The following is a 21,309-nucleotide window of genomic DNA, read 5'->3' on the forward strand; positions in this document are numbered from 1 at the left end:
ACTCTCGAGTTGAAGCACTCTACCACTGAGCTACCAGGAACAATCCTTTTTTTGTCATGAGACTGATGCTGAGGTGAAGTTTACACTGAAAGAATGAAGCTTTTTGTTTCCGTCTGTGGTCGTCTAGACTCTGAAACGCTGCCCTGACGTCACACTGAGAGAGAACCAGCTGCGTTTTTCAAAACTTAAAACACGGAGGTAACGTGGACAGCAGGCATTTCAGGAGCAGAATGTGTTTTAATAGAAACTGGAGTGATATTAATATTCAATTCAATTCAATGTTATTTGTATAGCGCATAACGTACATTATCTGAAGGCAGAAACCTTTACAATATTATAGAGAGAAGAGAAACCCAACAACGGGCAAACACTAGGCATCAGTGGAAAGAAAAAAACTCCCTTTTAACAGGAAGAAATCTAACCCTAATTCTAACCCCTAACCCATCAGCCTCGACTGGCTGGGGTGAGAGGAAAAATGGGGGACAGAGGAGAGGAAGGCGAGCGAAAGGACAAGAGGGAGGTGAAATAGAGACCGAGGAATGACGGGACATTTTTGAATAAGTTATGACATGTTTATAGTTCTACGATGTCATTTGTACACCCAGCAGCAGACAGCTTTCAAACTAAATTGGAGCCGACAGCATTTTCTAGTCCTGTTTTTCATCAGTCTAAAATGTGATGTCTATAATGTAGATGACAGAAATATCAGGAGCAGACTGTCTGTGCGTTTTAAATAAAAAATAACAGAGTAGAGGAGATGTGGATGCTGGAAAGGTGTACGAGACAGTAGTATTACACTGAATAAGTGAATTGTATCTCAACATCTGCCAACTAAGTGTGTGGTATAGAGGAATAAGAGATAAAAGCTGTTGAATACACACATTTGAATCATGTTTAACTTATAATGTTGTTTTTTTCTGTCTTTTTTTGTACAAATGAATAGAGATTGTTGTAGATGTCTGCCTTGTCTGACTGTGTGTGTGTGTGTGTGTGTGTGTTGAGTGCAGCTGTTTACATCACAAGTGCAGCCCACAGACAAGTTCAATAACTCGGCTCTCACACTTTGACACACGGTGCGTTTAGGTGCGTGTATTCACATGTATTTGCGATCATCACACGCGCCGTATAACGTGTAGAACGCAGGTTCACACAGTGACGGTGTCATTGTGTGAGCACACACACTTAATAACTGCCGTGTATGTGTGGGTGTGTGGGTTTGTGTGTGTGTGTGTGTGCGCACGGGCCAGGCTGAGCTGGTTTTAATAGGTTCCAGAGGTCGAACAGTGTCAGCCAATAAAAACACAGGAACACTCCGAAAGTTGTGCAATTCACTTCCCACAGCAATAGGTTTATCAGAGCTACAGGCGCCAAACACAGATGACCTGTTCTGCAAGTGTTGTGCACCAGCTTGTCGTATTGTGATGATACGTTCACACACATTTCTTGCTCCAGCCACAGGAAATGACATAGGAGAGACACAAGAGCCAGAGCAACAAAATACACACTACTAAAAATGAGGCAACCACATAAAGGAAAAGAGAGAGAGAGAGAGAGAGACCCTGTAATTAGACACTTCAGCCTTATCTTTCCCTTGTTGTGTGATTATTCTGATGGGACACTTCACTGACTGTCTGGATCTCATAGAATGTTTAAATTCATCCAAAGTACTTCCTGATGGGCCAGACCTTCCTTTCTTTTTTTTATGACAGACTCTCATGAAACCGGAGCGGGAACAACAATACTTTTGGTGTCAGTTAAGTACAGGATCAGTGAAACCTACCCAGCTTGGCCTCTGTGATGGTCTGGGTGAGCCCAACAGCCCACTGGTTTCCCCTGCACGGGCCCTCACCACACTCACAGAGCCGCGCTCATAATGAAGGGTTTCTGCTCGGCTTTTTTTGGAACCACTATGGAACAATGTACAGATTATATTTACTCCAAAAAAAATGTGTCTCAAATATAAGCAAAGAGGCACGGGCGAGGGGAGGAGTTTGGACTGTCGGTTGCCTATATGAGTTCATACCAGTTAGTTTTTGCTCTGGTTACATCAGAGAATGTCTTATAGTTATGAAAATGGTTTGTTTATCTGCACCACGAGAGAATAACTGCAGAAAGAGGCCCATAATAACCCTGTCATGCATGCAGTGATAAGTCATCATTTGAAAAGCTTTCGCTTTCTGAAGCATTATTTGATCGGCGCCAAATAGGCAGTTATGACATTAACATAATGTCGAAGAATGTGTAAATGATATATTGTGGCTTGGAGTGTCTGTGTTTATTTACACGGTGAACGACTGTGCGGTATGTCAAGAGCCGAAAGGAAACAGGAATTGATTTCACGACAGAATCAGGCAAGAAGCCAAATCTCGTTCAAATGCAGATAAACTTTCAGACAAATAAGGCAACGGTGTGAGCCTGGAGCAGTGTGGCAAGTCTTCTCCTGACTGTGTTTACATGATCCTGATATTAATCTGATCAAGACTACATGTTCCAAATAAGACACGCTGATTTTCTGATTGCCTTAACCTGACTAAGGTCATGCTTATAACAACCAATAATCAGATGAATACACATGAGTATTATGAGTTTTATGTGGACATGTAAACACCTTAATCGGATTATCGTGTCCTGAAACAAAAAGTCCAGTCCAGACCGGCTCCATAACAGCAGTCTTGCAAACACAATACTATCTCCAGTAATGTCGGCTGATTTGAGTGTAAACTTTTCAAAGGAGCGGGATTAAGTTGCTATTGTTCACTTCAATCCAAGATTCCAGGGCTGAAATTGAAGGAGCTGGAAGGTAACAGATGTTGCCTTTTCTGTGGATTTAATGTTTCTGACTTTCCTGAACTCTTTGGTTTTTGATCGTTGCTGCAAAATATCAAAATCTGTAGGCTTAGGAGAACTTGGAACATGGACGGACAAGGCAAAGTGGAATCAATCTATTCAGTATAAAAAATGTTTCATGTCCTGACGAGAGGTCTGCCCCTAGAGTTTGATTTGTAAAATGTGCAGCTTTATTTTTACTGGAAGTCAAGTGCTTATACTGTAGTTTGGCAAACACAAGTGTGTGTGTGTGTGTGTGTGTGGTGATTGGCCAGTGAGCGTGCATGTGGAATTGAAAGCAGACAATGGAGTGTTGTAAGGAGGTATTTTTAACCATCGAGCTAAGTACCCTAAAACGACTTTTACCTCATTTGCTGTGGCAGTGACTCTGTTTATGGTCCTACCTTTTGGTTCATACTGTATGTGACATTTCCTGAATATAATCAACTGGCTTTTGTCTTACTAATCTGTTCCTACCTGTTTGCTTCCTTTATATCCAGCCACACAGGGTTTCACTCTCTGACTAACACCCTGGTGGAAGTACTTCATCGCCTTTTCCTGGGAAAAGCAGCGTATGAAAGCGCAGTTTTGGTGTCGTAATAAACGACATACTACATTACTCACTCAGAGACAAACACACTTTCCCAAAGTCCTATCAGCAGGTACTCGAAACTCAGACAAAAACCAGAGGATCAGTCCCAGAACGCGACGCTGGATCTTTCCCAGCGTCGTCATCAAACAAAAGAAGCATGCCTACGTGTGCAGCATTCCTACGCTCGCTCTCTCTGCAAGTGAAAAGAGCTCTTCCCAGAATCTGACCCCTGACAGAGAGTGCTGGTGGGCTGTTGGTGTGTCTGTAATTGAAGAGGTTTGAATAAATCTCACAGAGGCCGGTTACTAATTCTCATGACTCACTCATCTATCCTGTCATACATCCCACTCCTGCCCACGCCCCCCTCTCTCTCTCTCTCCCCCCCGTCCCCTATGCTCTTTTGCTCTTTCTTCCACTCTGTCCTCCAAGATGAACTCATCCCAAACCGCTTCTTTGCGAACAAAACACGCTTTCATAAAGCTGCCCTTTCACATCACACCCCCCGAAAAGCCTGAGTGGAAAAAAAAAAAAACATATGTGTAACAGCATGACGAGTGACCGCTGCATGAGAGCGGATGAATTAGAAATGACAGTACCAGTGAAAAGCTCATGGTCAGCTTTTTCCGAACATGGCGTGAACCTTCATACATCTGTGGCTTTACCAGTTCACGTCTGACATAGTATCTTCCTTTGTGAGCAAAATGAAAACGACCAACACTGGAGTTAGAAAGTGATGACTCACACAAAGAACCCCTATTAGAAAAGAATGCGTCTTTATCAAAGTTGACCCTTTGTCTTTTTGGGGGCTTATCAGACTAGACTGTGGGGTGGGGGTGGAAGGTTAGCTGTTAAAATGTGGGAATGTAGAGAATGACAAAAGAAAATGTCTGGGAAAACGATCCAAGCATGAAGTGAAACAAAGACGTCCGTACTTTATGAAAGGAAACAGAAGAATGGTTAAAGGAAATAGTTTAAAGTTTTACACACTTACTCACTTTCTCCATTGTAACCGCTCTCATCATGTCTGGACGGCAACACTGCAGTTGGCAGAACTGCTGGCTTGGCTAAGCTTTAAGTCTAGAAACAGAAGAAAAATGAGCATTGGCACCGAGTAGGGCTCGTAAAAAAAAATACACCTGATGCTTCAAGCTCACTATGAAAGATTTGACATCTTTTAAGTCCAAAATCAGAGAGTAATGGAGTTAAACCTGGATTATGGAATGTGGTGTGAGGGTGTTGTGGTGGATTTAGCGGGGACCAGTGCATTTTTTGGGGTCTAAATGTGGACACCTTCATGCTACAGCAGCTACACATTTGAGACACTGGTGAGCATCCCTACAGTTTGAGTCCGTAGCCGTACAGTAATGACTGTGTCACCCCCGGCAACGGACAATAACATTAAAAAGCCTTTTCTGTCGCCCGATCAGCTGACTGTCGTGGGTCTAGCTCCGCCCGTACGGGACCGTACCATTACTAGGGTACCCCAAGGGAAGGGAACAGAACAACAGCTGGGGATGGTTATTTTGGTACTATTCCTAATGGAAACACACCACAACACAAGATGGTAACCATGGAAACTTGCTTGAGGTTATGGGGGGGGGGTCTAATGACAACCACACAAGATCACACAAAACTCCTGGTTACCAATTACGAAGCCCGGTGGTATCAATCTCCTTAACGAATTTAGAAAAAACAGTGCTCAATCCAGAAAGTACTGAATTACCCTTTAAAAAAAATAAGGACCTTCTAAGGTCTTTACAGAAAGTAACCACAAATGAAACAAACGCGAGTGAATGTGACTAAAGCAGATTCAAACAGCAGAACCATCAGTGGCTTCTTGTGACCAGTGGCACAACACTTGGTATCAACATTGCTGAGTGAGCGATCGGCTTCTAATAATAAAGACAATGTTGATTTCCTCTCTTCCCACGCCAAGATATGTTGGTGGTCAACCCGAAATCACAGTTCTGCCATAGCTTGTGGGATTCAGTTTCAGCGATGCCATGGAGGATTTGTAATAAACACAGCTGTAAGTGAGCGCGAGACAAACACACGCACGAATAAGCAAGAGAAAATGACTGAATCTGTGTGTAGGAGCGCAAACAAAGCAACTTGGTATATCTAGAGGGTGAGAAACCCGTGAAGGTTTACCAAGGAAATGAGGATGTTTGTGTTTGCATATAGATATATGTTGTGTTTAGGTCTAATTAAAATGGCAGCTTCTTCCTGTGTTTATTTGACTTTAGCTACTTCAACCAACAAATCTTTTCCCCCCCTCCGCCTTCGGAAAAACAAAACATCTACATGGGAGTAGATTTATGTTTTTTTGCTCTGTTTAAAAAGCTATTTGGCTTCAACACGAATGAAAAACATCCAAGCATGTGTCTGCTTGTGAAACACGAGGCCTGGATCAGAGCAAAAACACCGTCTGGTGAAAGGATCGACACATTCCGACAGAAAATACGCCGTATGTAGATTTCACCAGTCGGAAGATTTGCAACCGTTTGCAATCTGTTTGGAATCAGGGACACCAAACGTGCAGATGTGAACAGCTGGAGGGTGAAGAAACAGAGTCATGTACAGCAGAAATACACACCGGACAGCACAGAAGCAATGGAAAGAAAACACGTCCAACATTAACATATGTTCTTCAGATTTCCGTTGAACTGGCAGCTCAGAGTGAAGTTGTTTCTCTGTGCAGCTGCATGTGAAACAACACTGGGGCAGAAAAGCTCCACTTGGACAAAGACGGGCTATTTCTAGGATTCCCATAAATCTCTGGCAGCCATTATACAACGGGACACGACATCAGAGTTTATACACACTATATGCTTCTGTTGGCTCTGTTCTTGCGTCTTTTTTCCCCCCTGAATCGCCATGGATCCGCTCTTTGAAAAGCAAACAGACACACAAGAGGAGCAAAAGATTTATGACCCTAACTGAATGTTTATTGTCCAGGAAGACGTATATCTGCACACTCGCCAACTGAAAACTGAGACCCTGGTGTAACTGCTAACCTCTAGTTAAACGGTTACATTAATAAAAGATGAACTTTCTTGGAAATGCACATTCTTTATTTTCCTTGCAGGCATTAGATGAGATGATTGATGCCATTCTAACAATTTGTCCAATGGTAACAAATTCCGTCAACCGACACCTCTTATTTCTCAGTGAAGTGGGAACAGTAACTCAAATAAATGTCTTCATTCTTCTTCTTCTGCAGTGTCTTTTGTAACCATAACTATTTCCAAAGTGCTCATTGCAGACATTTTACTATGTTCAGCTCATTTGGGACATCATGAGGTCAACTCTTGATATCGTCAGTATTTTCCAAAGCTTTTATGGATGATTTAACAGGCCAGAGGGGGTTATATCACAGAAGAGTGGGATGAACTGTAAAACTTCACCTCATTCTTCATCTCTCCTTCAGCTCTTTTACATCACACAGGCACAGTTAAGTCAAGCTAGGGTTGTTATGTCATTCAGAGGCTTCCTATCATCATTACCTTAAAAAGATTTCACTTCTTTAAGCTGATAGAAGACATGGTGAAACATGAATTTCACCATGTTGTGTCGCTCTTGTTTTCTTCTGTGTAGCCACGTCTACTATTATTTCTGGTATGAACTGTGGCTCATGCACAGAGCACCAATGCCAGCTTGAGTTAGACTCTGGTCCGACTGAAAGTAAACATGCAGTAGTAGCTCGAGTCCTAATTGCATTAACTGGAATTTGTACTAAATTGGATTCAGTACAATTTCATGTTTACATGTAATTTAAAAGCTCTGTTTTAGTTGGACTAACACAATAATTCAGTTTTATTTCCCCCACCATGTCATGTAAACGTACCTACAGGCATCGTACCCTGTAAACACCGCAATGAATCATTCACCTGCCACTTAAATGCCAATGGTAAAGCTGTAGTGTGTAACATATTAACACACACTGGCTACATTCAAACCATTCACACGCTGCTGATAAGCTCCACCTGACTCTCTGTTTCTGAGTATAGAAGTGTTTAGATCACATGTCTCTCGGTGACATTTCCACTATGCACACTAATGGCACTTTACCATAATACAGTTCTAGCACAACTTGACTCGGCTCGGCTCTTCAACCGGTTCTCCGATTTCCTCCCACAGTCCGAAAACATGGAATATGGGGATTAGGTAAATTGGTCACTCTAAATTGACCGTGGGTGTGAATGTGAGAGTGAATGGTTGTTTATGACAGATGGAGGCAACAGCAACATTGCATGAGTAAAGTCACACAGTCACAAACAGGTTGGAATGTGACTGAAAACCCAATGAAGCGATCACGGAAAGTGAATTCTTCTCCTCAAAACAACAACAACAACAAAACAGCTGTAAAAAGTTTGACCCTGTATTGTCAGCCAATGCATACAAATACCCCCCTCTGTCAGGTCTGATAGTTTTGCTTGACAGAGCCTGTTTTCCAATGAAGGATGTAGCATACAAACAGAGGCAGAATAATAACAACGCTAACACTTACACACTGGAACTTTAACTCATGTTATTGGTCTTTTCACCTAAATCTAGTCAAATCAATCTTTTACACGATGCAACCATTAGCTATTTTCTTTAACTAAGGTAACATATAATGTGCATGACAGTCTTTATGATAAAGTATAAACCAGACTTAAAGAAGTGTATCTTGGCTCATTCCCTATCAGACCCAATAACTTAGCAGTTAGCATTATCATCATGGAGCTTAGACTTCCAGTCGCCTGCTACATACGACACCATGTGAGCAGGTTTGTACATACAACAAAAACAATTACCCGAAAACATTGTTTCAGCTCCTTTCAGAGCTGGAGTCCTGCCTCTGATGTTAATCTCTATTATGTGACCAGTCTGAGTCGGGCACCACAAGTCAGTCATTTCGGGAGAGAGACTTTCAAAATAAAAGCCATGGTGTGTCGGGAGGCTTTTCTCTCTGCAGCCAGCACTACAATTTAGTGTCAGATTTTCAGAAGTCAGCAAAACCACTGTAGAGTTGGACTTCTCTGTAAATGTAGTTTGGTTAACGCACACAAAAAAGCAGCGATTTCCATCAAACTGTTCTGACACGGTTTCATGTGCGTAATTAATAAATTAGATGTTATTTAAAGAGCTTTAAGGGGTGCCGCTGAGCTAATCCAGCAACTGCCTGCAGTCTTTTTAAAGCATAATAATAATTTTACACCTCACCCTGACTGTTACGGGTCGAACTATTTCCTCTTGAAAACACACCCTGGCTCTAAATTCTACATACAATGTCGAAAAAGCATTAACAACTCGCTGCTTGAATTGACAAGGTGTGAATGATTCCCTTTGTCCTTGTGAAATAACATTACACACGTCGGCGGTGTGTTTCTCTACTGTTAGCAAAAGGTGAGAGTCGCATTTTGAGGTGTGATTTTGCATCATATGGGTCATCAGTCACACCACAGCAGGTTTTCAGCGTGTGAACTCAGCACACTTACATTGTCTCTGACTGTTTCTTTTTTTTTTTCTCCTTTTAATCTTAGCACAAGAAGTTCTGTACTTGACCCGCCACCTCATTCCTTAAAGATCATTATGAAGACTATAAAGGCGTATTTCTCCAAACATGACATCTGTCGCTGACAAACGGTGGCCACACAAGTAAAATAGACAACACTAAACTCAACACAAACAGCAGTCAATCTAAAGCCAGTCCACGACAAAGGCAGACTGTCTGGCTTCCTCTCTGTGAGAACATTTACGTCACAGGAAAAAATCATCCAGAGCCGGGAGTGTTGGACAGAACATACCAAACAAAGAAAGACCCTCCACCCCCCACAAGAGCAGCGAGACGGCTGGGTGCGTCCACACTGGTCCCAGTTTACTCGTGGCCTGAGGGGGAGAGACACAGTGACGGAGCAGAGGGCGAGGAGGGGGGAGAGAGAGCAGAGAGTCCTGCTGTCGTGTCTTTGTGTGCTAACTAATCAGAGGCGACACACTGTGAGCTTGTCACTGTGGCTCTGCAGGGGGGGTAAAATGTGTAAACCGCCACTTGGCTGACAGGGCTCGAGAAGAGGAGCAAAAAGCAGCAGTTTTTTTGGTGATCACATGTGGGTGGGCCTCAGGGGAAGAGAGTGGAGGACACCAACACCAACCAGAAACCAACTGTAAACCACTTATGCCTCGTTCCCACAGGTAAAAAAAGATCTGTGGGAATTTAATACCTGTCAAATGACTTCTGCTCTCAGGGCTGGACCAAGTCTTCATGGGGCCCTAAGCAAAATGAGATTTTGGGGCCTCTTTATCTTCACCAATAATAAAGCAGTAAATTATATGAGGCCTCTGGGGGAATTATGCACAGATGTAGCTGTTGGTGCTGCCCGACATGTTCTTGCTCGACTAATAAGTAACAAAACAAAACAAGGCATATTTTATGACAATGACCTGACAAAAAAAAAGTGCATAAACAATTAAAGAGCTACAGCAAATGAGTTAGTAAAACAGATCGAATAAGTGCAAATGTAAATAAAGAGAAACAAGTCAATGGAAAATAGTACATAGCTTTTGTCGGAAAACTATTAAGACTAAGACGCGGTTGAAACGCGGTTGTTCGCCCACTTTGGGTGTAAAAGAGTCTTTATTTAAATAGGTTGAAGGAAGAAACGCTGATTCCAAACAAGCAGGTGTGGAAAGAGGAGCTGTTGAAGCTAAAAATAATGATGTCAGGAGAAAGAAAATAACGTCTTTGTGGAACTTACAATTTGAGCCTATACGTGGCCAAATATGACAAGACCACAGACAAGAAGTAGTGGCTACAAAACATTTCCATTAATACCAGGTTTCATATGAGTAACTTGCAAATTATGTGCACTAAGTGCTGGTTGCACGTCACTGTGTGAGTCTCAGCTTCCCCGCACACACACTGTGTGTGTCAATTCCGACCAGTGACCTCATCTGTGTTTTTCTCAAGGATATCCCTCTCATTTCTAGGCACAATAAGGCAGCTTCCTGTTTGGAGAAGGCCACGACCAGCTCTCACTCACCCGCCCGAGCCTTTACGTAATTTCCCCCGTTGTTCTGTCGTGTCCCGGCAATGTCCCACCGGTGGATTGAGAGGATCCCAGCTGTTGTGAGAGTTGTCATTGTTCTGTTAAATAGAAAAATGTTTGAATAACATGGAGTTTAACTACAGGGCCGTAAAAGTATTCAAAAAAAGCCAAACAAGAATGTTGGCTTCACTGGTTTTGTCCAATAACAATGTGAAAAATGTGCAGACAGCCAACATGATGTTTTATAAAACTTAGATTTATCATAATTCAAAGAAAATGTCTCCTAATTCCCTTTAATGTGCATATTTTCAGTCAACAAATGACATTCTTTTCATTTTAACACCTTTAAAAATGCACAATTTACAAAGTGATTTGACAAATAAAGCATATTCTTGACACTAACAGACAGAAAACAACATTAAAATTATATTTTTAACTAAAACATAAACAGAAAAACTAAATGATCACCACAAGTGGAAGTGGAAAGTGAAGAAATAATGAGTTTAATGATAAGAGGTGTGTTGTGATCCGTGTGTCTCACTCCAGCTGTGTTTGCATTGTGATAGTGAAGTTAGAGTGAGACTGCACTCAGATACCGGGGGTCATTAAACTCATTTAATCCCAGTCAGGAGAGACGTTAGTAATCTTAATTTCTTTAACACCGTGAACACACACACACACACACACACACAAAGCAAATGAGAAGGAAGTGGAATGAATGGTACAGAGAGAGATCTTTAAAGTCGCTTTGTTCTCATAAATCAGATTAGCAAGTTTGTGAATTCATTTAGGGCTCGTACACACGAGAACAAGATTAGGTTCAGGACGTTTTTTTTTTATTTACAAGGGAATTGCTACTAGGGTTTTACTTTTGGAAAACACGACCCCGGTTATTTTGTGTTTTTTGAGAAAACAAACCTACATGTATATGTCGCTAGAGGCCATTCTTCTTCTTGTGTTTGTGTGTTTGTACACAGTGTGCAAGCTTTACAGTATGTGCATGGTACACGTCTTCTTCGGGGTGGGGGGTTTGTGTGGTGGTGTTCATTTGTATGATGACATTTCGTGTTTATGCGAAACTTTTTAACAACAAAAAAGTCCTGTTTCCTTAGCTGTTTCAGAGGGATGGATGTGTGAAACCAGAAAGCTGTTATCATTCACCATCTTTACTCACCTCACAGTTTTATCACATAAAAAGTGGCACATCTTACATTCAGTTTGTGGCTGTTAAAATGTGAGAGGCAAATGTCATAATTGTGTCCAAAGGAAAAAAAAAAAGCAAAATAAGATCTGTGAACAACATGTCTGTGTGTTTTTTCTCTGGGTGATAAGATAATTACAGAGTTAAAGCTATTTTCTGAAATCTTGGGCTTCTCGTCTGTGAAACAGACCCGGCCACAGCACACTCACAAATTACTATTTTTCCACTGGCAAATTAACTTGTGGCTTTTAGTTGCAAGTTTACTGACGTGTGTGATGTTTCTCTTTTATTAAGTGTGTGTGTGTGTGTGTGTGAGAGAGAGAGAGGGAGCGACTTCCACATGATCTGAAAAACCAGAAGATCAACCTATGAACTGCTGTGATCCGTCATCAGATTCTGCTGAATACCAAGAGGACACATACTCTTGGCACCATGTTGCACTATCAAGAACCTGAGGGCAAAATGATAAGCTGAACATTTTCACTTTCTTCCTCAGAGAAACTCATAATGGCATCAAGCTTCACTTCATCCTGAGGCTGAATGTGAGTGTGAGGGCTGGATGTTGGATGTTGGTGGTGGAGGTGGGTACAGTCTTGAAGGGGTCAGGAGAAGGAGGGAGAAACATGTTGAAGGGTTCAAACATTAGAGACCAACCCTCTGCATGTTGAGTCCTGCCCTGCTGCGCTCACACATCACACTCACATCACACTCACATGTCGCTGCGGTGCGCGCTGCGTCCTCTCTCCTCCACCGTGGGATCAGCTCTGGTGCTGCAACTCTTCACTGGATATTTACACGTTTTAACAGGTGCGTGGCGACGTTATTTTCCTCCATTAATTAACGAGTTGGTCCGATAATATGAGCATAATGTCCGCTCGAGTAAATGGTCGTATTTATAAACGTGAATATCCAGAATGTGTTATTGTTATTCTGTACTGTTTAAGCAAAGATTAACTCACAAAATGACATCGACTTTATTTGTGTTTATATGAATCATTTAAAGTAAACCTCTTCTCGTGTCTGTGTGTTATAAGATTTGCCGGTTTGGACATTTAGTGCGTATTTACGCGTAATTACGCACGTATGATACATATTTTAACTTCTGGCTTCTTTGTGTCCGTTTCGTTTAATCTTCAAAAAATGTTTAATCCTCAAATCGCAGGAGGAAACATCGTCACAAACAGATTAAGAAAATAAACCTTCGCTCAGACTTTGAAAGTGTTTCCCAGTTGTACTCTGATTGGCGCTTTGCGTCTTTTTTTAAAGTAGTAATTTCCCGTGTCATACGTCTCCCTCCCTCTCATTATTGATAATGATATGATCGCAATTATATGATAATTATCCCTTTACATTCTGGATAATTGATTTAATACTCTATATCCTGCAAATGATCGTGTCACTAATACAAACTTTCTCCTCTCGTTTGCAGGCTGCCTCTCATCGCCTCCTAGTGCGCAACCTAGGCACTGACTTGTTTTTCTACTTTTTTTTTTTTATGGAGGAAAATTCTCAAACCACAGGAAATCCTATTTGATAGCTTCAAAAGGAAAAAAACTTTCCCCAAAACAGCTGTGTGGTTCTCTTTTCAAGTTTTTAACTCAAAGGAAAAAAGAAATGATGCACACCCCGAGGACTATGTGAGCAATTATCTGTGGATCTAAGTCCAAAAACACCAGAAAAGGAGAAGAAACAGAGCCCATATTTGTGGGAACTGACGAACATGGCCACTGAGTCTTCCCATGCTGCCTATGCTGCTGTGGCCCCTTCTGTGATTCCCATATCCCCATCATCAGGAAAGCTGCTGAAGATGTTTCGTGAATACCAGAGCAACGCAGTCATCTTAGAACATTACAACTACACTGGCAAACTGAAGGAGAACAAGTACAAGGAAGGACTCAAACCAGAGGCCATAGCTTTTCTCTTGGTCTGTCTGCTCATAGTTGTAGAAAATGCCGTGGTGCTGCTGGCCATTTGGAAGAACAAGAAATTCCATGTGCCCATGTACTATTTACTGGGCAACCTGACCCTCTCTGACCTGCTCGCAGGTTTCACCTACATGGTAAACCTCATCACATCAGGTGCCAACACACTGAGCATGACCCCAGTGCTGTGGTTCCTGCGGGAGGGGGGTGTGTTCATCATGCTGGCTGCCTCTGTCATTAGTCTACTGGCCATCGCCATAGAGCGCCATGTCACCATGGTCAGGATGAAGCCTTACCAGGGCGACAAACAGGGACGGATGTTTGCTCTGATTGGAGCGAGCTGGGTGTTGTCAGTGCTCCTGGGGGTTCTGCCTGTCCTGGGTTGGAACTGCATGGGTCATCTGGACCAGTGCTCCACAGTGCTGCCGCTCTATGCCAAAAGTTACATCCTGTTCTGCATCACCATCTTCAGTGCCATCCTCATGTCCATCGTGGTTCTGTACGTTCGCATCTTCCGCATCGTCAAGTCCAACACGCAGCGCCTTGCCTCGGTTCCACAGCGCAAAGGCCTTTACCGCAAGTCCCAGAAGTACATGGCCCTGCTGAAGACGGTCACCATAGTCCTGGGAGTCTTCATTGCATGTTGGCTGCCCCTCTTCATCTTCCTGCTGCTGGACTTCTGCTGTCCGGCCAAAAGCTGCGAGGTGCTCTATAAGGCAGACTACTTCCTGGGCATCGCTATGTTTAACTCCCTCCTGAACCCCATCATCTACACCCTGACCAGCAAGGACATGAGGAAGGCCATCATCAGGCTGCTCTGCCGACCTTGCCTCTTAACAAAAGACGGGCAGGTGAAGAAGATCGGGATTCCCTTCCTGGAATGCAGCACCAGCAGAGCGGACGCAGCCTCTCACAGACTGGAGGGACTGGAGACGACAGTGTCCTCTGGTAACTTCACTCCTTCAACCATCAAAGCCATTTATCCAAGAATGAGCAAGACATGACACATGACTTAACACTGAGAGAGTGAGCACTCAGACTTTTAACTGGACCACTTAGAAAACCAGACTGCTTCACTCTCTCTGGACAGAGTTGGAAACACGTGCCGTAGTGGAGTAAATGTGAGAAGTTTTACGTTGCACAGTTTTGTTGTTTTTAATCTTTGTGATCAGAATAAGCTCATTGTGTTTGATAAATGTCAATATTGGGAGAAAGACTAACTCTTCATTACTAGTGTAAAAAAGAAAAACATGCCTTAAGGTTAAAAACAAACAGCTAGTATTACAAAACAGGGCCAGTATTTGCCAGGTGATGTTACAACTGGCAAAATAGACCAGGGCCAAAGGCTGGGCCTGCGATTTATCCTTATCTCCTGTGCAGCGTTTAATGATATGTTGTTACAAACACAGAGCATCCACACCCAAACTCTGCTGCCAAACCCATGTAATTCCTACCATGTGAGTTTTGGTCAGCACCAATGCTGGGGAGAGGTCCCCCCTCCACCAACATCAGAGGCTCCGTGGCCTGGAGACGCTCTGCAGACGTCATATGGCAAGTCGAGCTGGGTGGTTTGCCGCTTTGGAGGTCCCTTCAACATGTGTAGAAACACAGAATGAATGACTGGGAGCTATAAAAGCTGACAGTGGAGGTTTGTTGACGCCTTCTTGGTTTAACAAACTACAATATTGCAGTTATAATATGCTACAGTTTGTGGACAACAAAGAAAGTCTCCTGGGACGAAACTAATCATCTTACCATGAAATGATCTTCTGTACCTATTTTTGTCAAGGAAGACGAGACGGGGAGATAAATGTAGTCTTACATTTCAGATCTGTCAAATCCCAGACGACAGTGTGTGAGCTTTATAGTACTGGGGATCTCACTGTGGTAGTTATTTTGAACATAAACATGGACACTTTCCCTAATTGTAGTTTTGTACATAAATGAAGAGACAAACAAAAATATATTTTGACTGACGTTGTTAGTACACTTTGTAAATATATCTATAGCCGTTTTGTATTGTAAAAAAAAAAGTCTTTTAACTTATGTCAGTTTTATATGTGCACTGAATAAACATGTGAATTAAGTTTACAACGTGGTGTGTTATTCTTCTTCTGTTTTTTTAATTTATTTATTTAGAGTTTATTTAATCTATAGAACTGTGGTGTAACCTTTAAAGATAAACAAACATCTGTAATATTCAAATCGTTGTCAAAAGAGTTTCTCGGTATAGTAGTGTGTGGATCTCATGTTGTCCAACAACATTGCACTAGTAAAGCGAAAGGTCGGAGTATGACTGAAAACACAACGAGGTGCCCGCAAAAAGGTTTCAGAGGAGAATTCCACTCCTCAATAAATCCTTCTTGTCCCCGCCCACTCCTGCTACGCCACTGTATACACACAAACGCTCCCTCAGTCAGGCCTGATAATATTGCTGGACACATGTTAGCATGTCTGTGTTCACTAAGACCAAAGAGGGGCAGAATAATGACATCCACAACAAATGTTACGCACTGTAGCTTTAAGCCATTGTTTTCAGGTTCACGCCTGTGTAATATATGTGCGCTACTGTAAGTAAATAAACAAAGTGTAACCAGACAATGCAAACCACCGCAAATCAACTGCAGCCCATCGGATCTGCAATAAATCATATCCTTCTGGAGCTCAAGATGTTTTTGACAGTGTGTCACCGAGGCCTTGATTCAACACAAGTGTAGTAAAGGCTGATGCACTGAATTAAACGCAACTCCCAATGAACTTAATTAGCACAAGATGGTTCCAAACTGTGATAGATAATAAAACATTAGCAGTGAGTGCAGAGAAAAGAAATGAAATGCTAGTGTTGCGACATTAATACTGAAACCTCAGTTTCCAACTCAAGCATAAGGAAAAGCAGCAAAAGGCACAATGATGATAAACTTGGTCTTGACTGACAAACCCTCGCCTCAGTGCAAACCACTTGTGAAACCACAGTAGGTGACATGATGGAGAACAAATGAACTTGCAGAAAAACACCAGACGACTTAATGCCGTTTATTGTAAGGAAACCACACGTGGGTGCTTGATTCTAACAAGCTACGGTGCTTGTGAGTATGAGCCTCCGCGAAAGCGTCATCCTGCTCACCACGCGCTCACTGCAAAGCAACACATTTGCCTTGCATTGCTGAAAGTGTGTGGGCATCATGTAGGTGATTTTTTTATTTTTTTTTTTTCAGCATCTTCACGTCACTGTACCACTTTATATTAAGGAATGTTGACAAAATTACTCAAATAAATGTGGCAGAAAAGCACTGGTACAAACTCATTTCTAAATATATCAGTGACAGTGAACCGAGCCTGTACTAATTGACGCTGGGTAATGTGAAATGTCACAAACAAGAAAGAAAAAAGTAAACTAAACTCAATTAAAAAAACATCAACTGTGAGTAGTTTGACTACTTATCAACACTGATTTGTTTGCGTCAGCTGTCACCACATGTCGTGACTGTCACTGTATATCAGTTGGCATCCATCCAAGCACAGATGCTGAGTACGCTGAAAGTCACGAACAAAAGATTGAAATAGAAAGTTAACAGCGAGCACAAAAGGCTGAAGTTGTTTGAATAATGAGTAGCAGGTCAAATTGTTTTCCGTGTGCGTGAACTACCAGGCAAATACATGCTGAAATACTTAGCTGACAGTTAACTAGGAATACTTTGACCAAAAGAGAATGTTTATATGAAATTAAAAAAAAACAAAAAAAAAAAAACAGTGGAGAGCAGAATAGGGCTGCAATGAATAATTACTAAATTAGTTAGACAAATAAGTCATTAAAACTTATTAAAAAAAAAATACGACATTTAAGAACGTGATTATTTCAAGGATTGGAACACACTAATCAACATTTTCTGATATTTAACGGACCAAACAACTCAAGATTTTTTTTTCTCCTGATACACGTATGTCCTTCCTGACACAACCTTACCATTTATCTGGGCTTGGGACTGGAACTATGATTACGATATGGGAATTGGGGATCTTGCTCAGGGGTACCCCAGCCTTTGACGTAGAGGGGATTCGACCAGCAACCCTCCAATTCCTCTCTGCTTGGCTGCCCCCTCCCTAACAACTAATCAAGAAAAAAAAAAAAATCAACAGATTAATTGATTATGACTTAATTGCAGCCCTAGTGCATAAATAAATCCATCAACTTCTAATTTGCCAGTAGTAGTATATGTTTTGTACAGAAAAAATATTGGAGATATTTAATGAAGCAATAATGTTACGAAAAAGTTTATGCTTTATTACTGAAAACACATTGACTGGTGATGAAAAGATGCTGGAGCTGATGCAGTCTTAATCCTAAGAATTATCTAGCGTTTTCAAGAGCTTCTCACAGACAATCATCAGATGATGGAACTGTTACAAAATGACCATTTGCAGCAGTACACAGCAGTGCCACCTAGTGACTGACCTGCCACCACACACTACACCAGTACTGAAATATATGTGTATATATATATATATATATACATATATATATATATATATATATATATATATATATAGATAGATAGATATATATATATAGAGAGAGAGAGAGAGAGTAAGATGATCTGGGGGCATTACATTTAAAAACAACAAACACCATGTTAACAGACAAACAAATACATTATGTACACAACGTTTCTGACAATATTCCAACACTGTTTGTCAACTATTCAGTGCTGACAAAGCCCCACAGCTGGTCGCTGACGTTACTCCGAGAGCGTGTTGATGTGTCGATGTTGATGGGAGTTGCCAGGTCTGCGCCGTAGTGCACTGCAAGAGCAGGAAAATCAACAGACAAGGTGAAGCCATGTAATCAGACAGCGCACTATACTGCATAAACAAGAACAACAACATTAAAATCACTCACCTCCTTTTAAGATGTTCGGAGATGTATCATATTCCCACTTGATCTTGGTTATTAGGTAGTACAGCTTGGCCACGTACCTGTTCATGAAACATTTTATAAATCTGAAAATAACTTTCTAATCCCGAATGCTACTCATTGAACATGAAAAGAATGACCTTCTGTGTTTTTGTTCTCAATGACAGGAGTTCAGTGTTGATTATTTTGGGGAGTACTTTGCCCGTAAAACATCCGAAAAAGTTGATCTGTGTTTGCCACACTTGTAAATGATGATGTTGTCAAATATCTTTTCATGCCATCCAAATTATTCTGGGTTTTATGATTCCTTTATTACATGGAGCAAAGAAACCTGAAAATATTTGTGTTTAAGAAGCTAAAAAAATCAGAAAGCTTGTTATAATTTTTTTTTTTCTTTTTTAAACACAGATTATCAGAATAGTTGACAATTCATTTTGTCATCGATTAATAATTGATGAACCAAATAATCATTGCAGCCCTAAGTACAGTTAATGTGGGAGTTAAATAAATCTTAAGTCTATTTTTCCTCTGGTTTCAGTAAAACACACAGTGATAATTTTCTTGATGTAACACTGGCAGATGCAGGATTGCAAAGATCTTCAATTTCAACTAATTCATCACTGGACAGATTTTTTAGTTCAAAATAATGTGAAACCCACAAGAGCAAATTTTTAAAAAACACAAGGAATTATTTGCCATTGTTGATGTAAAAAAAGTGGCAATTAATAAATACACATTAATGAATTATCATCTCTGCTATAAAGAGGAAATCATCTCATTTACTTGAATACACTATTGCCAAACATTAGCAACAAGGCAAGCAGAGATGGCAGACTTAACCCATTCACGCAACAAGCCTCTAGCGCCCTCTGTTGGCCATAGTAGCAAGTGCAAGCAAGTGCAGAAGCACACGGAGACACCAAAAATACACCCCGTGGGGTGAAGTAATAATGCAAATGTGAGTAACAGAACAGAGATTTAAAAAGAAACATCTAATAAGCCAACAGTTTCATTAGTGAATGTGTGATACTCACACTGCTGATGGAATAACCTCTGTGGTGTCTTCATCCACCTCACCCTGAAGAGTCTCAAGATGCTGTTCGGTGTTTTTCAAACTCTCTAACTCTCCTTTCAGGAACCTGTAGTAGGGTTAAAGATGCTAACCAAGAGAATGTGTGTATGTTTGCAGCCACAAAAAGATTCAACTTTTTACAATGAAGTAAAGGATACTGTAGTTCTGAATCAGTGATCTGGCTCTTGGCCATGCACTGCCTCAGCTGCTCCTCCACACTCTGCAGCTCCCGGTTCCTTTGCTGCTTTTCCTCCTCTATGTCCAGCAGCTGCTGGCCGAAACTTTCCGCAATCTGAGCTTCTTCTGTGGGCGAAGGACAGTGAAAGTAAGAAAACAAGAAACCATGTATGTTTTGTAGTACACTAAATGTACATAAAAATGATATGCAGCAGTCAGATCCCAAACTTGCCTTTAAGGATCTTTGTTACGATCTTCTTGGTTTCTATGTGCTGGTCAAAAAGGGTCTGATGTTCGGCTTTCATCAGTCTCAGTTTTTCAGTTTGGCTGCTGTTGATGTACTCCAACAACGCCTCCCCCATCTCCTCCAGGTCCTGAAATTTATGACCCTGAGCCATTTTGGTGGAGCTAAAAAAAAGAGAAAAAGATTAAACTGTAAAAATAAAACCTTTTAATGAGTGAGAGCTTGGCAGGGCTTGTTAGGTTTCACATCATAAACAACAACAATGAATGAGGTGCGAGCAGTTTTAAATATAACTGAAACAATTACTGGATTAATCGATCAATAACCAATCACTAAATTAATCGTCCACTATTGTACTATTGTATTGTAATAATCTATAAATCAGTTTGAAGCTTTTTTCATTATTAAAACAAGATTGTTTCAGCTTCTTAAATGTGAACATTTTATGGTTTCTTTGTCACACATAAAAAAATCATTGAAACTGAATAATTTTTGGTATGTGAATAAAAACAAGACATTTGAGAATATCATCATTTTGGAGGAAGGCAGAGGAGACAGATGCGCGGGGCGGGGTTAAAAAACTTGGAGTCTCAGGGTGGAGGCTAAAAATGCAGCAGGAAGCTTTAGCTCGACGCCACATACTTTAGTAGTGTGCCATATAGAAGGCACCTATATACACTCTCCTCCTGGTGAGGTTCACAGACACCGGCAGGAGGATGGAGACGGACCTCGGCAGTGGTCTCCAGGCACCTGTGTGACCAGCTCACATGGAGGAGACTGTAAATATAGTAGTTTCCAAGCGTTGGTGGGTTGATTATAAAGAGGCAGATGCGTAAAAACGAAACGAGAGCTGGAATCAAGGAACAAACAGCGCGCATGCAGCGGCAGTGACGCGCGCGTGTCTCTCTGTGTGTGTGTGTGATGCTGATGTTGCCGCAGCCTCAGCAGAAGCAGATGCTTCCTTCCCCACGGCTCCTGCGGGTCACGTTGTTGTTTCGTGTTGCGACGCCTCCTTCCTTCCTTCCTTCCTTGTTTCCCTCCTTCCTTCCTTCCTTCCTTCCTTCCTTCCGTGCGCGTCAAAGAGAGCGCGCGGCGGTAATACGCGCCCGTGCCAAATGTCAGAGCTGCTGAATTATAGGTCTGTAAAAATAGAATGGCGCGAGGCTGCATGCGTCCACAGGAGCGTCAACGGGGTGCGCTGCTAAAAAAAAAAAATAGGGGGAAAAAACGATCACATGTGTTAAACGTGCTTGTTTTTGCGTGCTGACGTCACGCGCCGCGATAGGTTACTCTACGTTTGATGTCCAATACGAGCGCGCGTGCAGAGCCGCG

The 21,309-nt window shown here is 41.7% G+C and overlaps 2 protein-coding genes and 1 long non-coding RNA gene across 3 annotated transcripts; 1 reads left to right on the forward strand and 2 right to left on the reverse strand.

Annotated features, from left to right (window-relative positions):
- Positions 1 to 12,128: 12,128 nt before the first annotated feature.
- Positions 12,129 to 15,663, forward strand: LOC122760857 (sphingosine 1-phosphate receptor 1-like). Its single transcript, XM_044016043.1, has 2 exons — positions 12,129 to 12,457; positions 13,080 to 15,663. Exon 2 carries the CDS (start codon positions 13,371 to 13,373, stop codon positions 14,574 to 14,576), a length of 1,206 nt encoding a protein of 401 aa, XP_043871978.1. The 5' UTR covers positions 12,129 to 12,457; positions 13,080 to 13,370; the 3' UTR covers positions 14,577 to 15,663.
- A 927-nt stretch (positions 15,664 to 16,590) lies between these two features.
- LOC122760859 lies at positions 16,591 to 18,094 on the reverse strand. Its single transcript, XR_006358495.1, has 2 exons — positions 17,537 to 18,094; positions 16,591 to 17,106 (listed from the first exon to the last, which is right to left on the reverse strand). It is a non-coding gene; the product is annotated as an uncharacterized LOC122760859 (long non-coding RNA).
- Positions 18,095 to 18,175: 81 nt separating this feature from the next.
- Positions 18,176 to 20,166, reverse strand: LOC122760858 (kinetochore protein Spc24-like). Its single transcript, XM_044016044.1, has 5 exons — positions 19,966 to 20,166; positions 19,715 to 19,859; positions 19,519 to 19,623; positions 18,470 to 18,546; positions 18,176 to 18,372 (listed from the first exon to the last, which is right to left on the reverse strand). The coding sequence occupies exons 1-5, from the start codon at positions 20,129 to 20,131 to the stop codon at positions 18,269 to 18,271; spliced, it is 597 nt and encodes a 198-aa protein (XP_043871979.1). The 5' UTR covers positions 20,132 to 20,166; the 3' UTR covers positions 18,176 to 18,268.
- Positions 20,167 to 21,309: the final 1,143 nt, after the last annotated feature.

This window comes from Solea senegalensis, unplaced genomic scaffold (genome assembly GCF_019176455.1).
Source record: "Solea senegalensis isolate Sse05_10M unplaced genomic scaffold, IFAPA_SoseM_1 scf7180000014100, whole genome shotgun sequence".
Classification (NCBI taxonomy): domain Eukaryota; kingdom Metazoa; phylum Chordata; class Actinopteri; order Pleuronectiformes; family Soleidae; genus Solea; species Solea senegalensis.

What these genes read in the sequence shown, in the direction of transcription:
- LOC122760857 (XM_044016043.1), top strand. Translation starts at nt 13,371, where the DNA reads ATGGCCACTGAGTCTTCCCATGCTGCCTATGCTGCTGTGGCCCCTTCT.
- LOC122760858 (XM_044016044.1), bottom strand. Translation starts at nt 20,131, where the DNA reads ATGGCTCAGGGTCATAAATTTCAGGACCTGGAGGAGATGGGGGAGGCG. An exon ending in ATCACTGATTCAGAACTACA is followed by an intron (nt 19,624 to 19,714) that starts GTATCCTTTACT and finishes ACCCTACTACAG; the next exon opens with GTTCCTGAAAGGAGAGTTAG. An exon ending in GAGGTTATTCCATCAGCAGT is followed by an intron (nt 18,547 to 19,518) that starts GTGAGTATCACA and finishes TTTCATGAACAG; the next exon opens with GTACGTGGCCAAGCTGTACT.